Source organism: Anneissia japonica, unplaced genomic scaffold, assembly GCF_011630105.1.
Source record: "Anneissia japonica isolate Jap-2015-1 unplaced genomic scaffold, ASM1163010v1 scaffold5330_len1712360_cov203, whole genome shotgun sequence".
Classification (NCBI taxonomy): domain Eukaryota; kingdom Metazoa; phylum Echinodermata; class Crinoidea; order Comatulida; family Comatulidae; genus Anneissia; species Anneissia japonica.
The window spans coordinates 547,817-573,824 of NW_022711894.1; the positions used below are offsets into that span (position 1 = coordinate 547,817).

The 26,008-nt window shown below is 35.4% G+C and overlaps 1 protein-coding gene across 1 annotated transcript in view; it reads right to left on the reverse strand.

Annotated features, from left to right (window-relative positions):
- LOC117107622 (laminin subunit alpha-2-like) overlaps positions 1–26,008 on the reverse strand; it is a 137,024-nt gene that overhangs the window by 16,159 nt on the left and 94,857 nt on the right. Inside the window, exons 36-56 of the mRNA XM_033249331.1 lie at positions 24,962–25,115; positions 24,261–24,471; positions 23,915–24,031; positions 23,448–23,605; positions 21,662–21,800; positions 20,536–20,758; positions 19,831–20,013; positions 17,674–17,828; positions 16,176–16,319; positions 15,609–15,739; positions 14,397–14,553; positions 13,105–13,226; positions 10,316–10,472; positions 9,898–10,042; positions 7,926–8,043; positions 7,334–7,454; positions 6,182–6,355; positions 5,521–5,669; positions 4,604–4,771; positions 3,962–4,092; positions 2,146–2,320 (exon numbers count right to left, since the gene is read on the reverse strand). Coding sequence (XP_033105222.1) covers positions 2,146–2,320; positions 3,962–4,092; positions 4,604–4,771; positions 5,521–5,669; positions 6,182–6,355; positions 7,334–7,454; positions 7,926–8,043; positions 9,898–10,042; positions 10,316–10,472; positions 13,105–13,226; positions 14,397–14,553; positions 15,609–15,739; positions 16,176–16,319; positions 17,674–17,828; positions 19,831–20,013; positions 20,536–20,758; positions 21,662–21,800; positions 23,448–23,605; positions 23,915–24,031; positions 24,261–24,471; positions 24,962–25,115 — 3,232 coding nt within the window. The remainder of the gene's footprint in view (positions 1–2,145; positions 2,321–3,961; positions 4,093–4,603; positions 4,772–5,520; positions 5,670–6,181; positions 6,356–7,333; positions 7,455–7,925; positions 8,044–9,897; positions 10,043–10,315; positions 10,473–13,104; positions 13,227–14,396; positions 14,554–15,608; positions 15,740–16,175; positions 16,320–17,673; positions 17,829–19,830; positions 20,014–20,535; positions 20,759–21,661; positions 21,801–23,447; positions 23,606–23,914; positions 24,032–24,260; positions 24,472–24,961; positions 25,116–26,008) is intronic.

Sequence of the window (26,008 nt, forward strand, 5' to 3'; positions counted from 1 at the left end):
CCTGGTAGGTTCCAACACAACTGCGCTGATTACTAGCTGCAATATTATGGAATAATAATATAATTTAATTTAATAATTTAATTTGGTGTTCAATGCGTTCCATATGTGTTTGATCCAATGACCGGGATAGTAATGTGAAGCGCTTACAGGCTTTTTAAAGGCATGAAGCGCTATATAAGAAGGACATATTATTATTATTATTAATATGTCAAAATAGAGAATTATTAAATAGGACACGTCATATCCAGTTTTGGGTACAGACGTTCATAACGAATAGATATCTGGAAAGTCACTTTGCCTGTTTACAAAAAACAGCGAAACATACATGTCACATACATATATACCTGTCTCTTATACACATCTAGATGTGTATAAGAGACAGGGGTTAATGAGATACACATTTTTTAATATTTAAAAACTTGGGGGAAAAAGGGGCATAACCACCCCCCCCCCCCAATTTTTTAATGTTCAAAAATCTCATTAATAGTTCCCAATTTTTTAGTCAAACACCCTTTTTGTGTCTTAGAAAAATTAGTTGAACAACATATCAACATTTTTTTCCTTCAGAGCCTGGCTTTAAAACTGTCAATATTATTATGTATATTTCAATCTTTTTTTTTGTTCAGATATGATAGATACTTCACTTAAGTCAATATCAAACTATTTTTGTATATTCTAAAGTACAGTAATTATAACTGGTTCCATATTGCAAATCAAAATATATTTGACAAAATATAGTCAGTAGAAAAAAAAAAAAGACTTAAACAAATTAGTACAGTACAGTAGAAAACTAAAAGTGTACTCTAAAATTGACTGGTAAGATTTTTCAATGAAAAAAATCTGAAAACTAAATTATTCTGAGTTTTTTCTCATTTGGACTTTACACCTAGAACACATTTAAACAAGAAAATCAATTATTTATTAGAGTAATACTGAAAAATCATATATTATGTTTCCACTCTGCAAAGTCCTACTTCTGTTGGTCAGTATCAGATGTTATATCCTCTGTATATAACAACACTGTTTTTAATGGCAGTGCATGAAATGCTACAACCTTCAAAATACGAATAGTTCAAAGAATTGCGGCTCACAAAAGAATGGTCATCGGCGGCACTTATCTTTAACACATTCAATACACCAGCTCGTTAACTGTCACGGTAATTGGTCGGCTTGGTCGGTACTATTAATTAATTTAACAACATTCATTTATAAATGCAGCTTAATGCTGTAATATTAACTAAAAATCAATACTATCAGTCACATATGGTTTCTCTTGCTGGAGGAATAAGGAGAACAATTTGCTTAATGTTGATGGTTGTCAAGACATATATATATTAAGTTGGTTACTTTAAACCATATCTTCTCAGTCTAAGATCTATAAAACATTCTTAACTTCAGGGATGTCAATTGGTTAAGCCAGGGACACATTGCGACAGGCACGCACTAAACCTACCGTCATCTATCGATGTTATTACATAACGAAAGCAGGACATAAACAAATTCAATTTAAAAATTCAGCCTCTGTGAGGTTTGTATCATGAGTAAAATATTAGATTATAATCATTAGAAATCACTGTTTTAACAGAATCGTCCAGATGTAATAAATGGGTTATATAGTGAGCCCATTCCGTTGCCTTTTGTTGAAAACAATAACCCAGTGAACTGACTATACTTAATTAGTTGTAGCAAAGTGCCTCATCTTACTGTAGCAACATACTCCCTGTTGACCATACTACAAGAGTCCTTAAATTGTTTTTCTCTATATAATAAATTATTAAATTGCAGTTTAGTCAAGTAGTCTACTTGCACTTATATATTAACAGAAACATAACTTTCCCAAAACTCATTTCGATTTACTCAATTAAATCACTACAGCGTTTTGTGATAGCTGGCATTTACACGAAGAGGGGTCCTTCATTTCATGGATATGGTATATGAACATTTATTATTATGTTTATTTATAATGGTCATTTCATTTCATTTATTTCACCACTTGATAAAAAACACACAAAGCAAGACATTAAAAATGTTTTCAATTGGAATATTATGCAAAATATAAATTGAAATTAAACATTATTCTTTCTTCATGTCTGTATTTATCCACTTTGATATAAACTCTAAGTTCAGGGAAAGAATTTTACTTACAATTTCTGCATTTTACGTAGTAGTGAACTTGTATTATATTCAAGACGGCTGTTCTTTGTAAGACCAAACTGACGAGCGCCTCCAAGTGTCTCTAATGAACCATAGTAACACTGGGGCGGTGTAAATGTTGATTCCTGTCCAATTAGTGGTTGTTGGTTCTGAGATGTCACAATAGCTAAGAGGGCCGAGAAAACACAAAACGTCAATTTGGAAACTATCTCTTGTGTCTAAGGTCACAATGGCTATGTTCACACACGGCACCTAACGGTTAGCAGGATGCGAATTATGCTAACCGTTAGCTGCCGTGCGTTCTTACGAGAAAATCCCGATCCAGATACCAAGAAGATGATGATCGAATTACTGGCCAATAGGAAATTGGAAATGCGTGAGTGTAATTGGTTAAGGACAGAAACATTCTCAGCTTGCTAACCGATAGCGCTCACTAACAATTAGCGTATCCGAAACTCGTTAAGTTAAAATTACTATATATTTGTAGTTGTAATTACACCGAAAGCCAAGACATGATCAGCTCTCCAAAGCTCAATGGGTTACCCTCACAAATTGATGCTGGAAAAATGAATATGGTAAATATATAGTATTTTAGGGTTTTGTTGTATTAAATCTAGGCTCCGGAGAAAAATATTTTCATTGGTATGTTGTATAACTGATTCTTCTAATACACAAAGAGGTTGTGCGAAAAAGACTTGGGAACGCTAATGAGATACAGATGTTTCAAAATTAAAAACTGGCGGATAAGGGAGTTGTAAATAACTTTTTTCCAACTTTTTTCCCCCAGTTTTAAAACATTAAAAAATCTGTATCTCATTAACCGTTCATGAGTTTTTCGCCAAACACACTTTCTTGGATCTTGGAATAAAAGAGCCTGGCTTTAAACATGCAGTTAGAAACCAGACACTGTACTGCAGCATTTTCAGAAAGACACAAAATGGGGTTGTCACATTAGTCGCTGATGGCTTGACCGAAAGCAGTTTAACATCGTACCCATATACCCTATACCATCTTCAAATGTACTATTTTGCTTTATATGTTTGGCCTCGATCATTTGTAGATATATGTTTTCAATCCACACTATTGCATTCTACAATATTCTGAGTTTGTAAAAAATTCAATTTAATTTTAAATTCAATCACAATTTTGAGCTGTTGAATAAATGAAAATTGAATGGAAACTTTGTTTTCTTTATTATTTAACAAGTATTATTTTATTTTATGTTACTTTAATCTTGTTGATTATTTCACTGAATGCTAAAAGATCAAAGAAAAAAAATTACATTTTCTGTTGTCACATACCAGACAAAAAATATTAGGCCATGTAAAATTTGAAAATTAATTATCATCCTTATTTTATCAATTTTCATGGTAGGGAGGTTTTTTTTTTCTTGTTGAACATGAAAAAAGAGTGTCGCAAGGAAAAACAGCAAAACAAAGAATAAGACAATAGAGACCAAAATTGTATACAAGAAAGTAATTCATCTATAGCAAACAGGAACTTTACCTATGAATATTGTCATAATGCAATTATTTCTATATAATCACGCACAATTGATCAAAATAATCACGATCAAGTGATCTGGGTGTGCGGTCTGGTAGTAAACAAACCTATATTAAATGAAGTTTGTGAGTTTTCTGTAAAAAAAAATTTTTTTTTAAAACATGGGTCGGTGGCCTCTCTGATGGTAGGGAGGGGATGCTAACCAATTGTTTTTTTTTACATGGCCTTATGTAACTTCACTAATAATTCTATATATAATTTTTGTGATCCACTCTGCGTAGAAAATAAACTATTCAAAATCTACCTGCTAGGTCAATGGACATTGTCGCGGTTACAGCAGCAGTTAAGGCTTCTGCCGACACAGTTGGCTTTGGTACTGAACATACATCAATGGCTGCATTGGAAAAGCTAGTATAGTTAGCAAAGTCAATGGGTCTGCAAACAAAAAATTATTTTAAATAAGATATCATTCTATCTAAAAAATAATCATCATTTATTATATTATTAGGTGTGTTTTAATTATGTACAGACTTCAGAATAGCATCCAAAAATTTATTATTTTTTTAATCAGGCAATCATGAAAACTTAATGAACCTTCCGAAGGTCAAGTAGATTATAATTCTTTTTTTTGGCTCAATTGCAGATGGCCAAGGTTGCATGTAATAAAGATAATAGGATGCTTAATGAGCTGCATCAAACACATAAACTGATCCCTGCAATGCTGACCTTCTCTCAGGTCTGCTTAAATTATCATATGTTTGGACAATGCAGAAAGAAAGAAGACAACAAACAAAGAAAGAAAGCTGTTCCAAGTCCTTCAGTTTCATAGACCCTAGTCTCAGCAGGGCTTTAATATTGAGCCTATAAAACACACGGCACCAAATGAAACTAATGGAAGTCCAGCCATAGCCATGCCGGAATATATACAATGATATTGTTGACATACCTTTCTCTAATAATGACATCTTGAATGCAGCCCGAGAGGGGAGGGACCGGGGTGGAATATTCAGGGGGTGCACCGCCAATGAATATAGATGTAACAGCAACCTTCTCCTCGCTACCTGGTAGCTTACGACTTTTGGGCACAGCAATGTCGTCGACATACAACTTGATTCTAAAATGGATGATAAATTAATTAATGAATTTAATGTTTTGACTGAATCCACCTCTATCACACAATCCTAACTAAATTAAGCTTTTCCTCCATGGTGGCACCTCTCCCATCGGACAAGCATAGAACTTCTGAAGAAGTCATCAGACCAAAAGTGATAATTTGCCAATATTGTACTGTACAAAGTTTACTGTGATTACCAATCGTTTACGACAAATTTGAGAGGCTATTGGATACAAAACATTGAACAGAGAAGACGCCACATACAAACTTACAACTAGCTTATCAGTCCTAAAACTACTGGTAAAGGGCAGCCCACAGCATCAGGAAATGTCAACAACTATCTAACCAGTCATTTTCTGATGAAGATCCTTCTTGATAACGGATCAAACTTTACAAACAGTTATGTATATTATTGGTTTACTTTCACAAGAATCTTATGTTTATAATACTGTGGTTTGAAGGCAAAATTTTGGCCCATCCTACACAATAAAATTTCTTCCCAAGAACCCCATATCCTCATTCATTCCAAAACCCTGACCAAGGCTCTAAACAGCCCCTTGGATTGGACTCCCCTCACCGGATTTATTGGAACCCCATCAGGGAGCCGCTATTGCTTGTTTTAAGTTCAATAGAATAATCCCTTCAAGCTGATCTCTTAGCAATAGGTATACTGGGATGGCCACCGAAAATCAGAGTGCGGAATGGATTCAACACTCAAAGTAGGGTATATCCAGCTATTAAAAACTCACTTTTTTCCTCTCTTTTCAACTGTCACTACGTGTGGCTGTCCATCATTATACATTCCATTGCTTTTCTTTGTTTTTACAATGCGTTCACCAAGACCCGCATTTACAACTACCTCAACATGGCCGCCACTCAAGTAGATGGAATAACCACTCTAACAAGAAAAAATATTTTGACAATGAAAATAAGGGAAAGAATAGAAAGGTCCACTGATTTATCTCAGATAAGATAGTATAATACATTCTCCAAGTATCAAAATGCACGCCATTGTGTTGGGATTCAATATTTCAACATTAATTACGTCATCATCAGGAATAATGACGATGACATATAAATTAATGTTGAAATATTGAATTCCAACACGATGGCGTGCACTTCGATACTTGGAGTATCTATTATACTGTCGAATAGAACACTCCAGTCATTAAATTTTTAGCTGGCTAAAGTGAATTTTATAAGTATGACAATTACCCATTTATAGTGAATGTCATTTTGTCAGACAAGTTCATTATTTCTGTAGAAAATTATATTCTCTAGTCTACCGCCTGTGAACAAAAGAAAGGCTGTATGCATTTGTAATATAATTAAAATCTATCACACCATTGACTGCACCACAAAACGAAGGGTATGAGCAGCACCTACTTCTAATTTTGCTTGATCTATTACCTCTGTGTTGTCCACATTATTCCTTTTCCTGCGGTTTTGTTTGTTGACAGCATGAAGGAAGAGTCCGTCCTCTTGGTGAGTAGAAAACGTGAGTGTAATATCTGCATTTGATGGCAGATTAATCCCTTCCAATTCAAGGTAACCTTCCCCTTGGAAACTGACCACTCTGGAGGGCTACGTGTGGACAATTTTAGAAGACAAGAAAGATCAACGAACGGATAGAAATATAGATCAAAATTATTTTCAATGATGATGGTAATGATTGTGATACTGTTGATGTGGATGGATCAGGATAATGATGTTCATTCATCATCATATCACTTTTATAGACAAAAAAAAATTATATATAGCACCCACTATGTAAAAACCACAAAATAGCACCCTCTAAGTTATTTATTTTTAAATTGTAGTTGTGGAACTGCTATCGATTACAGTTGTAATTGGTCGGTATAGCTTCCTTAAAAAAGCTGATATGGCCATTCACATTTTAATGACGAATTCACTTCATTTTTACATTAGACCTACATATTTTCCCACGATATCACCAGCCTGGGCCTGCTGCACGTGGTTTGTTTATAATATAAATTCGCACTGGTCTAGTCTATAAATACCAGACATATAACAAGATTTTGGGCGCACAGCCATTAGTTGATAGGTGTAGTTGGACGACATGAAGTGTCTGGACTTCAAGACTAGTAATTACTTTCGAGTACGAATATGAACAGCAGCCATTAGGCTGACTTTAAAATAGGTCTAGTCTATTTCGTTTGCATGTGTGGGAAAGGCAATCTAGACAGACTAAGAAAGGGTAGTTAAATTGGGATTTAAAGTTGTTAAACTAATTAAAAAATCATTCACTAAGTGATGATAATAATGTAGTTTATATATTCGTTCGTTCGATTGATATTATATTTTGAATTCCAAAAAATCTCAGAAGTAGTTTTAATATTTTTATTATTCAGTTTATTTTTAATACTTTTAAATGGAATAACCTGATTAAAATTGAAAAAGATGATGATGTTGATAATGGTGGCTATGATGATGATAAAGGTAGTGTTGTTGGTGGTGGTGTTGACGATAAACATGATGATGGTGGTTGTGCTTATGCTGATGATGATTTGATATGGCTAAAACTATCTTACTGCCACTCACCCGTGTAACACATCCAAAGGTAACACCCGAAAAGTCTTTGCTGGTCTTGAACGACACAAGCTCACCACTGAAGTCCACTTGTCTTATGCATCCACGAAACGGTGTACGAGTCACATCAACTCTAAGACAAGTTCAAACATTCTTTTGTTCAATATCAATGCGTCATTATTCTTTGAATTACTCATCAAAACTCCAGCAATATTTGGGGACGTACTTGGACAGTGGCATATCTAGGCACCTTGAAATGGGGGAGCGATTGGAAAGGCACTAATGTGGAGTGGGAGGAGGGGCTGGATAAATGAGGGGAGGGGGGCGCGCTAGATCACAAAATAAGAAAAAATAAGATGATTTGAGGTGATTTTTAAATTTTGTGCACGAATTCTTCTGACATTTTCAATGTGGGGGGAAGGGGGTAGGGGGTGCCCCGCTTAATATAACACACCAGGTTGGGTAAAATCATCATTCCTATTCTGTTTTCTGACACATCATTCAAACTGCTAGTTCAGTGACAAGAAATGTGACTACAGTAAATTTATACAGTCCTTACATATAAAAATGGTTATCATTTGTCAATGTATTTTTCTACTTATACCTTAACTGATACATCATATCTAAGCCACCAAAGTAAAGTTTTCCGTCAATTGTAAGGTCTTTGTTGGTAGATTCAAATGTGATGACAATCCACGGTTCACTGTCAATCTTCATCACGGCTGTGGATGCAAATAATTGTAAACAACTACATATTTTCAAGATTTTCACAATCATGGTGCATTAAGTTTAAATTAATGTTGATATACTATTAAAATATATGTAAACATTGTTTCATTTAATTAATTTTGTCATTACAATACAAAATAGTTATGAAAAACACTACATCTAAAAAAGCAATCGCACTGCACTTAAAAAAGAGAAGAATTTACCGAGAATGTGGGCAACATTAGAAATTTTACTGCTGTCCACACTTGGATTGTTAGTTTTACTGCGAGAAGTGGTAAAACTAACCAAATCAAATATTAAGGGCGCTAATCTGTAACATTCAGTTGACTTCTGAAGTTTAAATGAGACATTGGACTTTTCAGCTCGGTAAAACTAATCTGGTCAGTTGTACTGGGCACAATACACTCTGTTAAACTTGCCACTTGTCTGAGTAAGTTTTCCTTAGAGGAAAGTATCCTGGGCTGTTTGCATTGAACTAATTATGGACGTACTGTACACCCTGCGTTTTACCAAAAAAACGGTAATGCAACTGAAGATTTATTTTAAATGCTTTTCCCTATGAATACTTCTATTGTAATATTATGTTCACATGGAGCTTTCGAATGCTTACGTGGTAGAATCAAGAACATAATGACATCACTAATATTTCATCTGTGGATTGAGAACGTTAAGTACTATTGAACTAAAGTGGATTCAAGGACGCAATTTGACCAAATCATGCAGAGAACATACCGTATTGTCTCTAATAAACGCCACTCTTCTAATAAACACCCCCTCTGAGTTTTTTTTTTTCATTTTGCAATGAGTGCCCAATCAATTAACATGGGTATCCAGTCCATAAAAAGGTTGACAAACAAGGAGTAATACCGTACTGTGTGCTGCTGCTGCTTTCTTTGATATGAAATGAAATAAATACTACTAAAAAAAGCTTACCCTAAAGTTTGATGTTTACTGTCTTCACGATCTTTAGGCCGACCAGTAAACTAACGTTAGAATACCGCACTTTCGGCGGTAAAGAACAATTAAAATAAAAAAGGTGACTAATCCATTTACCCATAATTGAATCCAAAGACACCAGTGTTAAACACTCAATACTTATCCTTGATAATGTATTAATCCAATTAATATAGTGAGATAACGTAACGTTAATTTATCGAGGGCGGGTTGAGCTAATCACTAGGCCTAGGCCTATTTTGTGTTTCTCTCATGGTATTTCGTTAGCCTTGTAAAAACAGGGTAAGCTGCAAACTGACAGCAAACAACAGGTAATCTTGTATTGTTAATGTGTCGCGTGTTCGACGCTGATTTGATTCAAGGTGTCTGGTCAATGAAGTCTATACCGTAGTGAGAATGTTTCTTCAGTTTGAGGGCAGTGTTTTGTGTGCGGTGGCAGCTACGACTCTGTGCAGTGGTGCGGTGCTAGTTCATGAGGCCGACATGTTTTTGACAAGCACGCGATTGCTGTTGTGAAAGGAGAAGCACTGCGCTGCATCGTCGGACATTTACCCCAAGAGAACTCGAAGATATTTCATTGCTTTTTGAAACACAAGCAATTATTGATGTTCAAATAACCAGCAACAAATGAAGGAACAGCAAAATATCAGGAGGCCTGGAGATACCCTGCACATTAACTTGTTCCTCTACAAATAAAGAACTTATTGAACGTTTAAAGCAGCTTGTTTAGGCCTAGGTAATTTTTGATTTTACAATTCACGCGCCCCTACCCCCTTTGAAAAAATGCAACGCCCCCGGGGCGTTTATTAGAGACAATACGGTAAGATGGTCACGCATGAGTGAGCCCGTTTTAGGGTCAAATCGAAGGCTCCTTACTGTCTCCTGGCTCTCACCTTGTTTGCCTGATCGCTTGGTATAAATCTGATGCCACACTCCATCGTTCAACTTCATATGGGATGTGATGTTGAATGTCTCACTGCCAAAACTGAACTTGTAAACAAGCCTTCCCCCAATCATTTCATATGACATAAACATGTTCTGGAATAAAAGCAAAGAAAATAAGTAAATTCTCATAATTATTTCAAACACATTTTTGTCAAATATTCAACTTACAATTACAGATATATGTTGTGATGTACGTGGGAATGTTATGGTACATAGTAATGTACGGTATTAACCTATGGTAAAGCTGAGGAAGAACATAACAATGAGAATTTGAGAACAATTTAACAGGTGGTTAAATTTTTGGAAGTTGAGAGGGGCAAGCTATTGTTTGAAGGAATAAAATAATTTTAAAAAAATAGATCTAACCTGATCTTCTGATGCAGCATAGAAAACGAGGGCATCCTCCGTGTATGTCTTGATTGACATTTTAAATGTATCAATTGGTATATCGTTTTGTTCGAGTATAGCATAGCCAGTCCCTTCAAAGCGGTATTCATCTGCGTTGCTAACCTCTTCTTCCGGACTAGAAAAAAAAAAGGACAAAAGAAATAAATCAGTTTGTTTTTCTGTAATTGTTATCTAACTTTATATCAGACAATTGTAGGTATAATGTTTCCATTATCTATTATAGAATTGCAAGAAGTTGAGCTCTCAGGGTTTCGTTGAAACGCAATTCTCTCTCCACGAGTTAAGCCAGGCACTCACTACATTGTACGATGGTTATGACCGTCGCATGACAAATCCACCTCTGCTTCTGGCTAGCGATAGATGATGTAATGCTGTCTGTCGATTGTCAGTCTGAACAGATCCTCATTAAATAAGCAATCCGTTGGTTCCGTGTCGTCGCATGCAATTGTTGTCGCGTTGCCGTCGCACACAGCGAGCACCCAGCATAGGAAGGCATTTTTTTTAAAAGAATGTAAAAGATGTTTGTATCAAATGTGTGCCGCATTTATAGAACACATGTTTGTGTTTTGAACGCTATTCAAATTCTAATAGGGCGCCCCCTATCTTGTGGTAGTAATTTGTTTTTCATTTAATTGTCTGCATGCATAACCAGGACAGTCAGATTTTCAATTCTATACTCTTTGACATCGTTGCTAATTCAACCCTAGCCATATTATACGCAAGTTCCCTAGTGGTAAGATACAAAGCTAGTAACTCCAAATACCATTTTTTTGATTCACATCTAATTCAATTTCAATGTTTAAAATTTACAGGGTACGTGAATTTGCTGCTAATTTAATTTGCCTAGTTCTTTAACTTCATCACAAATCGCACCCAATATGTTACCTTCTTGTTTTCCAACAGTGTTAGGGTGTCTCTCAAAAATTTTTTAAAATTTTAAAATTTTATTTTTTAATTTTTTCCATTATTTGGATTGGCTGTTTTTGTTTGTTTTTACTTTCAGAGAACAGAGATATATTTATTTCATGTATTTTTCCTTAAGTTAGTGGAAAAACTTTGTACAGCAATTTAGTTTGCTTTTTGTTAATCCTGTCTGATTTTTAGTCTTATTATTTCTGTTTGTAATGTTTGACAAAATAAATCAAACAATCATCATCGTATTAAATAAACATTTATAAAGAAATGCTTGTGTCTTCATTGTGTTATTTATATATTTTAACACCGTATATGTTGTATTTAAAACCCTGTTTCTCAAAGTGTTTCGTTACACATACTGTTGATTAAGCGCAGCAGCGCTTATTCAAGAGTGGCACTTATTCAAGCATTCAAGGTATTGCTTTAATTGTTTTGAGTGGTTCATGTATATTTTACACAGCCTTGTATTTCTTAATTTTTTAACATTTGTATATTATAATGCAAGCAATGAATTACCATAATGGAGAAATAAATTTATTCTTATCAGGAACAGATATCAAGAAGCAACATATATGTACTATATACTATAAATTTCCATTAAGGTTTTTTTTAATTGAGTTTAGCTAATGAGAGTTGAAATTGCTCCTTGTATAAAAACATTGTTATAACTTGCACTTAAAAATAGAAAGCATTGATCACAGGGCATCAGCTGGCAAAAGAGCAGATTTTGAAATATGCGGCAATGATATTAAAAAAAGGCTAAGGGCTCTTGACCCACCTCGACAGACCTACTCTTGCATATGACCCTAGGGCACATCAACACACAAGCCAATATCAGTAAGCTAGAAGCTGTCCAAAGATGAGCTGCCCGACTTTTCACTGGTGATTATCACTGGACAGGCAGTTACAAGCATGATCACACAGCTGATTTTGGCCCACTTTCCACCAACGCAGAAATACCAGCAAACTCATAATGATGTACAAGATACTCAACTCACTAGTTGATATTCCAACCTATTCCTATCTTACTCCACTACCCACCTGTACTAGAGGTCATAGCCTTAGATTTATCATACCATCAGCAAATTCACTAGTGTACCAACATGCATTTTTTCTCAGAATATCAGAATATGGAAAACTCTGCCAGCACCCTTGGTCCCCTCTTGAAGGCTTCAGAGGAGGACTGGCCAAAAGTGCTTTTTATGTAGTAGCAAACTTTAGCCGCACTGTACAGTATTTATTAGTGTTTTTTGCACTCTGGTGGATTTTGTGTGTCCCTGCACTGCACATGCTCTCAGGTTGTGACGTTACTCCTAATGGAGGTACCGTAAATGCACGGCGCTTATACAATTTTTGGAGGCTTCAGTGCAAATCTTATTAAAGAGTGGTGCTTAAAAAAAAAATATTGGCATGGCGCTTTCCATGCCGTTTCTATGTTAACCAACACACAAATCCATTCCCTTAGTTCAGTAAGCCTATCATCGTTCCTACGTCAAAAATAAACGTTTATAAAGAAATGCTTGCGTCTTCATTGTGTTATTTATTTATTTTAACACTGTATACATTGTATTTAAAACCCAGTTTCTCAAAGTGTTTCATTACACACAGGGTAATATAATACTCCTGATTAAGCGCGGCGGCACTTATTCGAGAGCGGCACTTATTTGAGCATTTACAGTATGCAGCTTACAAGAAGATGACCGCCAAAAAACATGATGTTCAGTTGTTGTGAAAAAACAGTGCAATCAACGTGAAAATATAGGATGAGGAAACATCCAAATGATGAGTGTGAAATAAATCTGCAATGTGTTCAAAAATATTATAAAACTTACGCTCGGGAACACAAACTGCAATTACCACTGGACGTTAAGAAGTTGTGCAGAGCGACAACATTTTCGTTGAACACAATAGTATCTAAGCAGCCGGTAAATGTTGTGGCTGTCAGCTGCGAATCCTAGATAATAATAAAAAAGAAAGTGGTTAAAAAAATTCAATCTACTTACAGTACCTTTTATTAATTTAAGCTAAAAAATATAAACAAATTCATTCAAAATTTAAATTGCTTACTGAGATTTCAATTGACACAATCAACAACTACGGTCATGCAAAAAAGGTCATTGATGTTCAATAAATTTGGTTGGAATGCTATTAAACTATACCAATAACCTGTAAATTGAACTTGGGAAAAATTTTCCAAATGTACTGGCCCCAAATATTGAGATTTTCAAGAAGTGTACTGGTACCGGAACAGGTGATTATAATGGGCCTTTTCCTTGTGGTTATAAAGCGCGATTCTTTTTCTGGTCATTGGGTCAACATGCTTGCTGCTGGTAATCCTTGCAGGAGCTGGCACCCCCACCAAGTACCCATTTATACTCCTGGGTGGAGAGAAGCAATGCAGATAAAGCGGCTCGCTCAAGAAAACAAGTGAAATGCACAGCGATGGCTGGGAAAAACAAAAATGTTCCCGTGCCACACCGCTTCTGTAGTGTAAGGCCTTTGGCCTCTGCATGTCGTCTGCTTGATCCGCATACTGCGGAGGGGGACACGCTACGATATTTAGGCTAGCTCAAGGTTCATGAAAGGTTACATGAATTTCAAAGCATAAAATACAAAAAGAATGCTTGAAGGAGTATAAATTGTACTCTTTTCTTGCTATTTATTAATCATGTTGAGCTTCATCTCCACAAATTTTCGAACGACAGAAACATGTTTGAAAATTAGGTCATTCCAAACGTGTAAGAAAAATTAATCCACCTCATTATATTCTCATTGAATATCCATTAGCTTAGCGATAAGGGGGCAGCCCTTGACAGAGGTTAACAGAAACGCATTCAAACATAGCTGGTCACATTTGAATGTTATTTCAAGACGTTCCGACTGGGCCTAGGACTGCGAATCACAGTTTTTTTCTCATCATGGATAGCCCTGGGAGCTGTTGTTGTCATTACAATTACTTTCCCTAACACTTTACACTTATCGCATGGTATCTAACCTAAACTAAATGTCACAAAACTACCAGTTTCCAGTTGACAATTGTTTTTTACTTTCCTTGCATCAAAGCAAAAAAAAAATAGTTGCTATAAATTAATATTAATAATGAAGTTTAATTTAATGTACTTACTGATTCTCCAGCAGGTAATCCGGAAACAAAAAAGTGACTGTTCTCGTTGAATGTAAGAATTGTATCAGGTTCTGGAGATGCGCCATTTTCTGGCAAGTTTTGTTGCTCGTCTTTCGTCGCTATAGTATTGACATTCAGCGAGGCCTGTCGGCCAGACCTACAATCCATGCAAAAAAAAAAAAAAATTGACGTTAGTGCACAGTGTGAAGGTAGGTTGGCGCAATAGAGATGGTTTACTTTCCCAACATTGAGGTCGGGGTTTCAATCCTTCGCTGTGCATTTCACTTGTGTCGTTGAGCAAGGCACTTTATCTACATTGCTTCAATACCCAGCTTGGGTATTAATGGGTACCAGCAACTTGCTGGGAGTAAACTGCAATGGACCAGTATCCCAACAAGGGGGAGCACCACACTCGTTCGCTTCACGCTACTGAAACAGGGGATAATCTTGAAAGTGTACATGCAGAAATGAAAAAAAAATTAACAGCAACTTCTCGCTTGTAGTAGAAATACACAAATCAGCATTGATGTTGGCAGTCTACGAGTGAGTTAATTACCTGAACAAACCACCATATCCACGGTTCCAGTAGGAATACCCCCACGAAAACAATAGAACAATCAGCTGTCTGTCCCAGGCCACGACATGATGCTTATGCCCAAAATCTATTGTTTTCGTGGTGGTGTTCCTAAAAAATAATGGCAATTAATCAGTTCATCCAGCTATTCACGTAATAGCCACAAGTTTCCCATGAACAGAAATTTCGACATGCTGAGTTAAAAAGCAAATCATGTCACTTTTGCAGAACAAGGATTCAATAAAAAGCAATCACTGATAAGCAATCTGTTTTCGATCTTGCAAGAAAGGAATTAGAAAATAGCGTGGTGAAAGTCAATCTTATATGGTGGTAGCATGGTGATTTGAATGCTTGCCTTCTAACCATAGGCTCCTGGGTTCAAATTCTATGAGAGTGCAGAATTTTTTTCTCATGACTATAAAACATCTCCACTTCCTAAGCCTTGTATTGAGACTTTTCATATATTTAAGAGGAGGGGGCAGGGGAATACTGAATAGATTCAGATTTATATTTATTCACACAATGCATACAGGTGGAATCAAGACAAAAATAATATCAGCAGACCGTTTCGGATACGCTGGAAGTGCCGCTCTCTGGTAATATGATTAAAAAATGATCATCACCATCGATAAACCTACCGTATCATCTCAATTTTGTACCAAATATTATCCTCTATCACGGCGGGATGAGTCAGTCTGTAGCTGCCTGAACCCAAGTCAAACGTAAGCGCTGCTTGCCTATCCAACACCTCCAACGACATAAAGTCAGACTATGGAAGGAGAGAATTATTAATAGTCATATTCATCTTTACAATTATATTGTTATCATTATCATTACTGTCACTATCATAATCACCATCTTTCTATTCTAATCGTCACCGCTGTCGCTACAGCTGTCATCAACATCATCATCGGCATCGCCATAATCACCAGCCTCATCATTTACTGCCTTTCAGTCTAAAGTCCTGCCCAGCCTGTCAAATTTTGTTTGACAAAAACATGTGACATGCCTAAATATGGTAATGATGACATCACATCATAACCATATATAGGCACATCATGACTAAATATGGGCATACATCAATCTTTCGTCAAAGAAAAGCCTATAGTCTGCACAAAGCTTTAGCTACTGTATTAAGCAAGGTGTTTCTGTTAAAAACATAAATAAGAACATAATGATACTGTTATTAATCACGGTAAACTTACCGATTCAGTGTTATTCATGTAAAATATTAGATGATTACCCCCTTGGATTTTGACTTTAACAATGAGAGTGTTATAGAAGGATGAAGTCAGCTGGGGTTTGTAAGATCGGGCACAAGTTCCTCCAGATTGAAGCGAAACACGGATCTACACATCAAAAAGAAAAAATAACAAATATGTTGAGAATTAAACATAACAAGGATTCAAAGCAATTAATGAATAAATGTATTTATCTTAGCAATCAAACCACGAAATACAAGAACAACAGTTTTCAACAGTGAGTACAACTCAATACATTTCCTGTATTGTTCATGAATGTGTTCATCTGTGATATATAGTCCTTAACCTTGTAATGTATGTATGTTACAAAGTATTTTTTATTCCTGTTCATTGGGTCTAGATGATTAAGTGTCGCCGTTATATGGAGGCAGAGGCAGGCAACCCCACCATGAGAGACAAGAACACAGAAAGTGCCTTGCTCAAAGATACAAGCGTGATATACACTACAAGGATTGAAAACCTAACCTTTACCACTTTTGCTAAACCACTTCTCCCAAAGCAAAAGGATTAACAACAGTTCACCAGAGGGGTGTGGTGTTGGGGGGGGGGGGGAGGTTGCAGGAAGAGATTATTCCCCATCTGACAGGCCAGGAATAATCAGCCTTTCCTGTCAAACTGCTCATCCTGGCTCCTCGACTGATTGCTGCTGATAGACAGTGATATATTATCCCTCAATCAATCAATCAATCAATCAATGGATTTATAAGGCACATAATACAGCTGCCTCATGCACCAAGACAAAAAAAAGGCACATAATACAGCTGCCTCATGCACCAAGACAAAAAAAAAAAGACGAATGAAGTGAAGCAAGCAAGCAAACAAAGTCGGTACGAGACCAAGTACCATCAGGGTAGAGTCAGTGTGCCGTTCTTTTGCACTTTAAGGGCCAGCCGACTGAACCTACAGAAACATAATTCGCAGGATCACAGTGACGCTTTATTACTTGACAACACCGGGAAACGACCCAGTCAAGAAAAAATTTAAAAATCAAATAGGCCAATAAATTTAATAAGTAAGCAGAACCAAAGATATGTAATTATAGTTGTTTTTTAAAAAGAGTAATTAACTATGGCAATCCCTGACTGCTGTGTGCCTAATACCAGAAACGACTAATGAAGTACTTCAGAGCTTGGAGGCTCAATGCGGCACTTATCAAGAAAGGTTATTACTAGAGAGTAGTGCTTATACAGAGTTATAAAGTATTGTTTTCCTACAGCATAAATTCAGAGACAGCTATGCTAAATTCAAAATACACAATATAAAAAAAATCAGTTAAGCTATGTTTACACTATGAAATATTATGTGACAAATGTGTGTGATGTGCCCATATATGGGCATGATGATGTCACATTACACCCAAATATGGGCATATCACAGTTTTCTTGTCACATATAATTTGATAGTGTAGACAGAGCTGAACATTCGTTTTCCTGCAACTTACACTTGAAGCAACGCTTCTTGCTTGTCGTATCTGTTCCTTCAGCATTGCAAATTTCCCGATCACTAGACTATTCATAGTGTTGAACTCCTGAACTTTTGATTCCACAGCAGTAGTTGTTTCACGCACAACACGAAATGAAGCGCCAAGTCGAGAGACTAAATACAAATTATAAATATTAATGAGGTGCTTATGAATATTTATAAAATTGTAACTACTGTAAATCGAAAAAAAATAATATAAATGAGAAACAAATTTTTACAATTTCAACAAGAATACTGCTACGACCAAACGACTTGTATTATACCGTACAGTAACTACCTCTTGGTGATCAATTTATAAATAACAATAAAACTTGTAGAATGGCTATCATACATTTGATGATATATATATTACGATTATCAAGTTATAAAGGTCTGTTCTCACTGCCTAATTTTATGTGATTAATAGAATTAACAGTAGTAGTATAATAGTAGTATATATAGACCAATCCAAGAAGAATGGAGCCCTCTGTTGTCGACCCCATTACTGGGGAGTCCGGGAGTCCGTATTCGACTGGTCGTTCTTCGTTAAACCATGCCCACCTAGGCAGCGGTAAAATCCTACTCAACAAAGACAACCAGTTGAAAAGAAAACTTGTAAATACTTGACAAAACAAAATGGCTGTATAGTTGCCGCGATACACGTTGCGTAATCAAGATTGCTTCAACTTGTGGTAGTATGGCTTTTTCATCCAGTTTTTGAATTCTGTTAGCCTACAATTATTTTTTGACTCCATGTGGGTAAATATTATTATTTTTATTTTATAAAAATTTAATCTAAGTTATATTAAAGCAAATGTTGTTTATAAACTCACCAATCGGCCATGTTCTTTTTGGATGTCATATGGATAACTTAACGCACTCTGGTTTACGTTAATTTTCGTTGTCAACGAAGTCTATTTAACGAACCAGTCGAATGAAAATAATACTCAAAGAAAATCGTACTCAACGAAATGAGCCAGTCAAATAAGCCCAAAGTTAAGTATATTTCGTGTATTTAAACATCTTCCAACTTCGGAAATGCTACCAAAGTAATGGAGTCGACAAAAGAGGGCGACATTCAAAAAGTTCTATTGGATTCGTCTATAGAAAAAGTATGACTTTCCCATACATTTATGTGATATGGTAATAATGGTGATGATAATGGTAATAATAATAATAATAACAATAATAATAATAATAATAATAATAATAATAATAATAATAATAATAATAATAATAATAATGTGCCCCAATCTATTGTGCGTCTTACAAACAATGTTTTCCCTATTTTTCCCCTTTTCTGTTCCTGATTTTTATGACTTGTTTCTTGCATTTTGATGTAATTTTTAGCTTTTTAATGATGTCAATTTTAATATCTTTATGATGGTTTTTAAGTGTTTTTATAATGTATTTGCCATTTTTGATGTTTTTATATTAACTTGTTTTTCATGTATTTATGGTGTTTTTAATCACGACCTTATGGTAGAACAGTATTACTATTATTGAAAGAGTTTTCGTAAATAAATAAAGTGACTATCTATCAATCTATCTATCTATATAATATTCAGACACAACTTCTTTGTCATAGACAATTTGATAGTCTTAATGGTGAGTTAAGGTGGTTTTCCACTAGACAAATTTATTCACGCGACAAGAAACCTGATGGATTTGAATAAAAGTATTGAATGAATGAAAAAGAAAAGATTCGCATGAGCACTTGGTTAGTTTCCACTACATGAGTGGAAAAGTTTGCAATTAAAATTGTGTCCATGTTGTCAATGATAGATCGATGTGCCATTCTCATGCATTCAATACTGCATTCATGAGTGTGATTAAATCTTTTCCCGACCTCTATTGGATGCGCATTATTTCGCTTGGCAAAAACTAGAAACTGTTTATGCCGAAGTAAACCACCACAAACAAAAAAGAGAACAATCTGGTAAATGAATTGTGCATGAAAATCAAACTGCATTTGTGCACAGACAAACATTTTGCCAAAAAATTTGACTGGTGGAATGCTGGCTTTAGGGAGCTCATGAAAGGGTTCAACCATTGATTCTCGATTTGGAAGGGAAGCACATTATTTAATAACCCGCTTCATCAAGCAACTGCACTCCTAGGATCTAGGCCTCCTTACTTGTCTTATCAGCTTCCTCAAGAGCAGCATTTCCTGCATTCTGATCCTCCAATCCTTTCTGATACGCTGCAGTACTTAACGCCACCCCTAAGTATACAGCATTTGCTATACCCTTTGCATTCACCGCAGTCAGCTCTGCTTTGTTTGCAATTCCTGTTGCTGCAATAGCTTTCGACCCAAGATCTAAACAAAAAATAATTTTAAGTACACTATGAAAAAAAAACAAATTACATATACTTCAAGACACATGGGCTTAAGACCTGTCCAAATTTCATTGGACAAATAACATGTCACATGTTGAAATCACATCATGACCATTTATAGGCACATCATGACCATATAGGCACATCATGACCATTTATAGGCACATCATGACCATTTATAGGCACATCATGACCATTTATAGGCACATCATGACCATTTATAGGCACATCATGACCATTTATAGGCACATCATGACCATTTATAGGCACATCATGACAATTTATAGGCACATCATGACCATTTATAGGCACATCATGACTAATGGGCTACAACAGTTTTCTGGAAAGTCAATGCATGGCCAACAAACTTTTGTTTGTATGTATCTAATCAAAATTACTATAATAATTATTATTTATTAATACTTAATCACCAAAAATTGAAGATCTGTTCAAGATGAAATCACTGCGTCACTTTAGGGAAAACAATTTAAGCTCCTCCTACCTCTATCGAATGATGCAAGAACGCCAATGATTCTGTCCAGCTCTATAAAGCCATCCTCAAGAAGAGATTGAATGGTGGTGAATTTAGCAATGGCTTCATTCAACCTTTCTTTCAATGCCAGAGACCGATTTTTGGCTCTGTTGGCAGTCTTTAGCTGGTTGTTACTTTTGGTCAGAGCTGACTTAGCACGATCAGGTAATGATGGACCTCCTTCAGGGTAGCTCTGTCAAAATAAGGTTTGATAATGCCAGTCATTTAATAAATAACTGTAATTGTCGGTATGCTTCTTGTTGCTTGCTGTTACTATCAGGCGGTAACCAAACATGACAAAATCATCAGGGCACAAGGAAAAAGACTGAAATTTATGAACATTCTGCAAAATGGTTAAGCCATGCATGAATAGTTTATAGCAACATTTCCCCCTGATAAATTCACTACAGTGTTACTGTATACTAATGATGACAAATGGTTTAAGTTAATTGCTGGTGAAAATATCAACGGGATTAGGACAAACTGATAGCAGATTTAAAAGGAGAGGAATTTTTTGACGGGGGAAGGAAGCAGCAGTGTTAGCACCAGCATGGAGTCAGCCCATCCATTGGAAAGCATGGACCCCTAGTGGTCTGACACCAATTAATGTAAGGTGAAGGTGGAAACCTGAAGCTCTGGGCAAACAGGCTAGAGTGGCCTTCTCTTTTTCCCTGGCGTTTGGGCCAGACTGTGCAAGGCTGTTGGGGGTTCACCACTCCTCCCGCACAGCAGTCTGTTTTACCTTCCCAGCATATGCCGTATCATTTATACTCCTGGGTAGAGAGATACAAACATACACAGAATGTCTTGCCTATGGACACATGTGACTTGCAGGGCAAAGGGTTTCGAACCCCCGACCTCAAAGTTGAGAGTCGAAGTCTGAGCCACAACAGTTGCGCCAACAGCTTCCCCAAGAATCCGATTGATTTTTGGATTAAATATATAAACTTCCAAATTCAAATAAAGTTGTAATTGCATCTCTTTGATATTGTTGTCTGAAAGCTACTGACGGCCTCTTGGTTCGGGACCCCATCAAACTTTGAACTAACGTTGACAAATTTACTAAGTCATCGCTCTGTGTTATATTTCAACCTACCGTTTTAAATGCCTCATCAGATGCATTACGTGCAATCTTACTGGCCGCATCAGCTTCTTGAACTGCCCGCACAATATCGCTGTATGCATTTGCTGCTTTTAGTGCATTTTCAGCATAGTTTTTTGTTGGTCCAAATAAGCTGTATAGCAAGAATAAATTATAGGAAAAAAATTTAATAGACAGTAGGCCTAATTTCTGTAGACTAAGAACTTTGGGCTGATGACACGGACCAGTGGCCTCCACAATGCAGTACCAACTCTGGTTGTCAATGAACATTTCCGGAGTGTCAATCAAACTTAATAACTGAGTGCCCTACAAAAACATGTGTAGTCCCATAAAAACACGTCTTCTAATATTTATGCTATTGTGTAGAGGGACCTTAGCAAACAATATCCAAGGGGCGGGGCTTAGCTGAAAGGTCAATTGAGCAGTACACTCTTCTGTCCTAAGGTCATATTATTGCTACTGTAGCATATAGTGCGTTACTTATTTTATTTATTTATTTATTTTATTTATTTCTTTTCCCAACCAACAGCAAACACAAAGTTCGCCACTTACAGGAGGGAACACAAACGACAAGCAACAATACAAGAAATACATCAAACATTAAACCGAACTACTAATGATATTACGAAACATATGAAAGTCATTACTGAAAATATCTTAGGATTTTTTTAAACAAGGGAATTATAACTTTGACTTAATCTACAAACATAACCATTTTTTAGAACAGTAACTCTACAAAAAAGGAATGTAAAACGTAGGATTGTTTCTGAGATGGCGACTGGGGACTCTTAGATTAAAATTAGAGACTAAATTACAATCGAACATGGCATTAACACATTTATATAAAAAAACAAATTAATTAAAAAAATTTATATAAAAAAACAAATTAAGCAAACAAGACTAAAGTCTATGCACTCCAAATTATTTTCTCAGATCAAAAACCCTACAGATCACATGCTGAACTCCCTAGGAACAAATTTCATAATGTTGCTACTAGCATTGAGCACATTAGCACTGAAACAAGGTTCGAAGTTATTGTACTGAGTAGAAGGAGAGATACAACTGTAGGTAAACAGCCTACAGTTTGACACTTTTCAAGCTCATGACCCCAAAGTTTGAGGTCCTGAATCACAGACCCTGCACTAACTGCAGTGTTGGGCATTGAAAACTGATTTTATATCAACCATTCATTACACTTATTAATAATCACAATCAAAAATAAATTGGAGGTATTTAAAATATCAATTTTTTAGCAATTTTCATATTTTATATTTATTTTTATTCTTTTATTTCAACCATCTTTAAAGAGGGTAATCCTTCCAGTTTAGCCCAGTAGGTTAACTGATATTCAGGGGCCCTCTTTAAAAAAATCAAAGAACAGTACAAACAACATCATTACAACATAATAATAATAATAATAATAATAATAATAATAATAATAATAATAATAATAATAATAATAATAATAATAATAACATACAATCCTCATAACAAGTCTTAAAGTATATGCTTAACATACTACTTATTTTTTTCGATATTTAATGAAGCTTGCATGATTTTATCATGAATCACTATCTGTAAATATTCTTTTTTGTGTAATAATTCCCTGGCTTCTGGAACCCATTGGAAATAGGTCTGGTGTACAAACACTAAACTTAATAGGGGAAGGTGTCATCCATTCATTCAAAAAATTATTTTTTTCTTTAAATATTTTATCATTTAATTTAATATGTGAATGCAAATAAATCAAATCGAATCAAATAATTTATCAGTAGCTTACTCGTTAATAGTCATTGATATCTTCTGTAAATCATCTGCATGGCTGCCGGCCGTGTCTACTATTCCTTGCAGAGGGAGCAGGTTCTGGGCAAGCAGGCCAGTAACTATGCTCAAGTCTTCAACATGCTTTGTCAGGTTGTTGTAGTCTGCTTGTAATATCTGTTTGCCAAAGAAAGTAAGTATTGAAGAAAGAGGAAGACAACAGTATCCAATATACAAATGCTTCTTCCAATTCTATTTCATGGAACACTGTCCTCTAATGAGGTCTTCAAACTCAAGATTACCAATGGGTAATGAAAAAGAATTTGAATAAAACAAGACATAGTTGTGGTTTAATCACCACAGTATCAATATATATGACAAGATTGTGATTGTCACAAAGTAAGACTATACACAGTATAATGGTTTTCAATTTTAATATTGCAATTATTTATAAAAATTACATGACTAAAGTGACAGACAACTTACCTGTGATTCTGCGATACTAATACTGAGGAACCTGTTGGCCTCTATTAACAAAGCTTGAGCATCTTTCAAATTCTTCTCCGTGTCTTTGGCTGACAAACCAGCTGAATATATTTTCATCTGCGTTAATCAATAACACATTTAATAGTAACTTTCACTAGTATTATTATAAAAAAAGTACAATATTAATCATATAAGACACTCACAATCAAAAAATATACAGCAGTCATAAAATAAACATGAAGCAAATAACTACAATATTGACAAGGGTTTTGTTACAGAAGATCTAATTAAAATTGAGGATGAAATTGTAATTGAAAATTTTAGAAAGACTTGTTTTGAATCTTACATCAACTTGTCTCTCATTGGCCAAGCTCTTGAGGTTCAACAAGTGAGCCGACTCGGATGCGTTGTTAGCTTGCGTACTCCAATCAATAATCTCTACAAACTTATTGTTTACGTCATTCAGCTTTCGAAGGATGGATGTGATCACGCTGTTTAGGTTACCTGTATTCTGGTCTGCTAAAGACTGAGCTCTTCGAAGGAGGTCTTGACTTAATCTGAAAGGAATCAAGAACAATATATATTCAAAGTTCTGTGACTACAAAGTATTATTTGAAAAAAGTCTGTGATTTGGCCATATATGGTCATTATATCATATCACTCCCATATATAGGCATCATGATATATTTTCGCAAAAAAAAAAAATCGACCTGCATATGCAGCAATTTGGTAAAGGTAGATTGATTTAGCAAAGTTAGTTTTAAGAATATGATTTTTTTTTCTAGTATTACCTTAATCTGGAGACAAAGTATGTTTCAAGAATATGACGTGTGTAAGCATTATTGTAATTTTAGAATAAATTAAATTCTCTCAAAAATAATTTTATTGCATGATATGCTAGTCAGTCAGACATAAATAAGATTATAAGTTTTGTGGTAATTATGCAGATTTCTTAAAAGCATCAGACAGCCTATACATTTATTAGAACACAAGCTTTATGCAAACAGTGCATTTTAGAATTCTAGTTCGAAAAGGAAATTCACTTACGCTAATTCCTGATTTGTCACATCTGACTGGCCACTAAAATCCTTTGCCTCAATTTCTGCCACTACCCTTTTAGCCTCCTCCAGAATTAGTTTACCTTCTTGGACTGGTTTGGTAGCAAAGTTTTCAATTTGGTTTCTTGCAAATGCTATAGTATCTGTATATAAAGTTCATACAACTGTAAATAAATAGTCGACAGGGGTACAAGTTGTTGAGGTCAAATTGCTGGAGAATCTGTTGTGCAGGTCTGACAGAGGTTTGCAACACATGTATTATCTAAAAAGTGTGTACACATGCATGCACAATCCTATCGCCATGTTTACAATAAAAAAAAAAGAGGATTGGGTGAATATGATACTGCCTCCCAGAATGTTCAATACATCTTAAATCTACTTTATTTTCTGCAGAATGGAAACATTTTAGCTTTAGAGCCTAGCCCTAGTTGGGAAAAATTGTTAAAATCCTTGGAATCTCCAAGAAAACTTTTAAATTTAAAGTGGAGTTTCCTGAAGAACTAGAATTCCTGGAGACTCCAGACCAAGCCTGGAGGCTTGGGAGTTCTGTGTTTGGCCGTTCCGTGGCAAACAACGTAACTTAAAATTTTCACTTTTGAAAAAAAAAAAAAGTTATAAAGTTTGTATGTTTGTAACTTTGCAATAAATTGTCGTAGTCTTTTGAAATTTTGCAGGATTATATATCTACACTATAGACATTGTGATTATTTAAGTTAATTACAACCGTTTTTTTATTACAAAGTTATTAGCGATAATTACAGATACGTTGTTTTGCCTCGGAAACATGTCAGGCTCTGTATTGTTGCAAGTGCGACATATTTTTTGAATATATCACGTTTAGGGCAATCATATGCATTACCTATCTTGTTCATACTTTGCTATTAAGATTACTGATATAAAAACACCAATGACTATTTGATTTTGCCTTGCCAAACTCCATCTGATTAAGATAATTTTTGAATACAATTCCGTGGCAAAACAACGTATCTTCATCGCAGATACGTTGTTTTGACGCGTAGTCTTTTAGCTACATTGT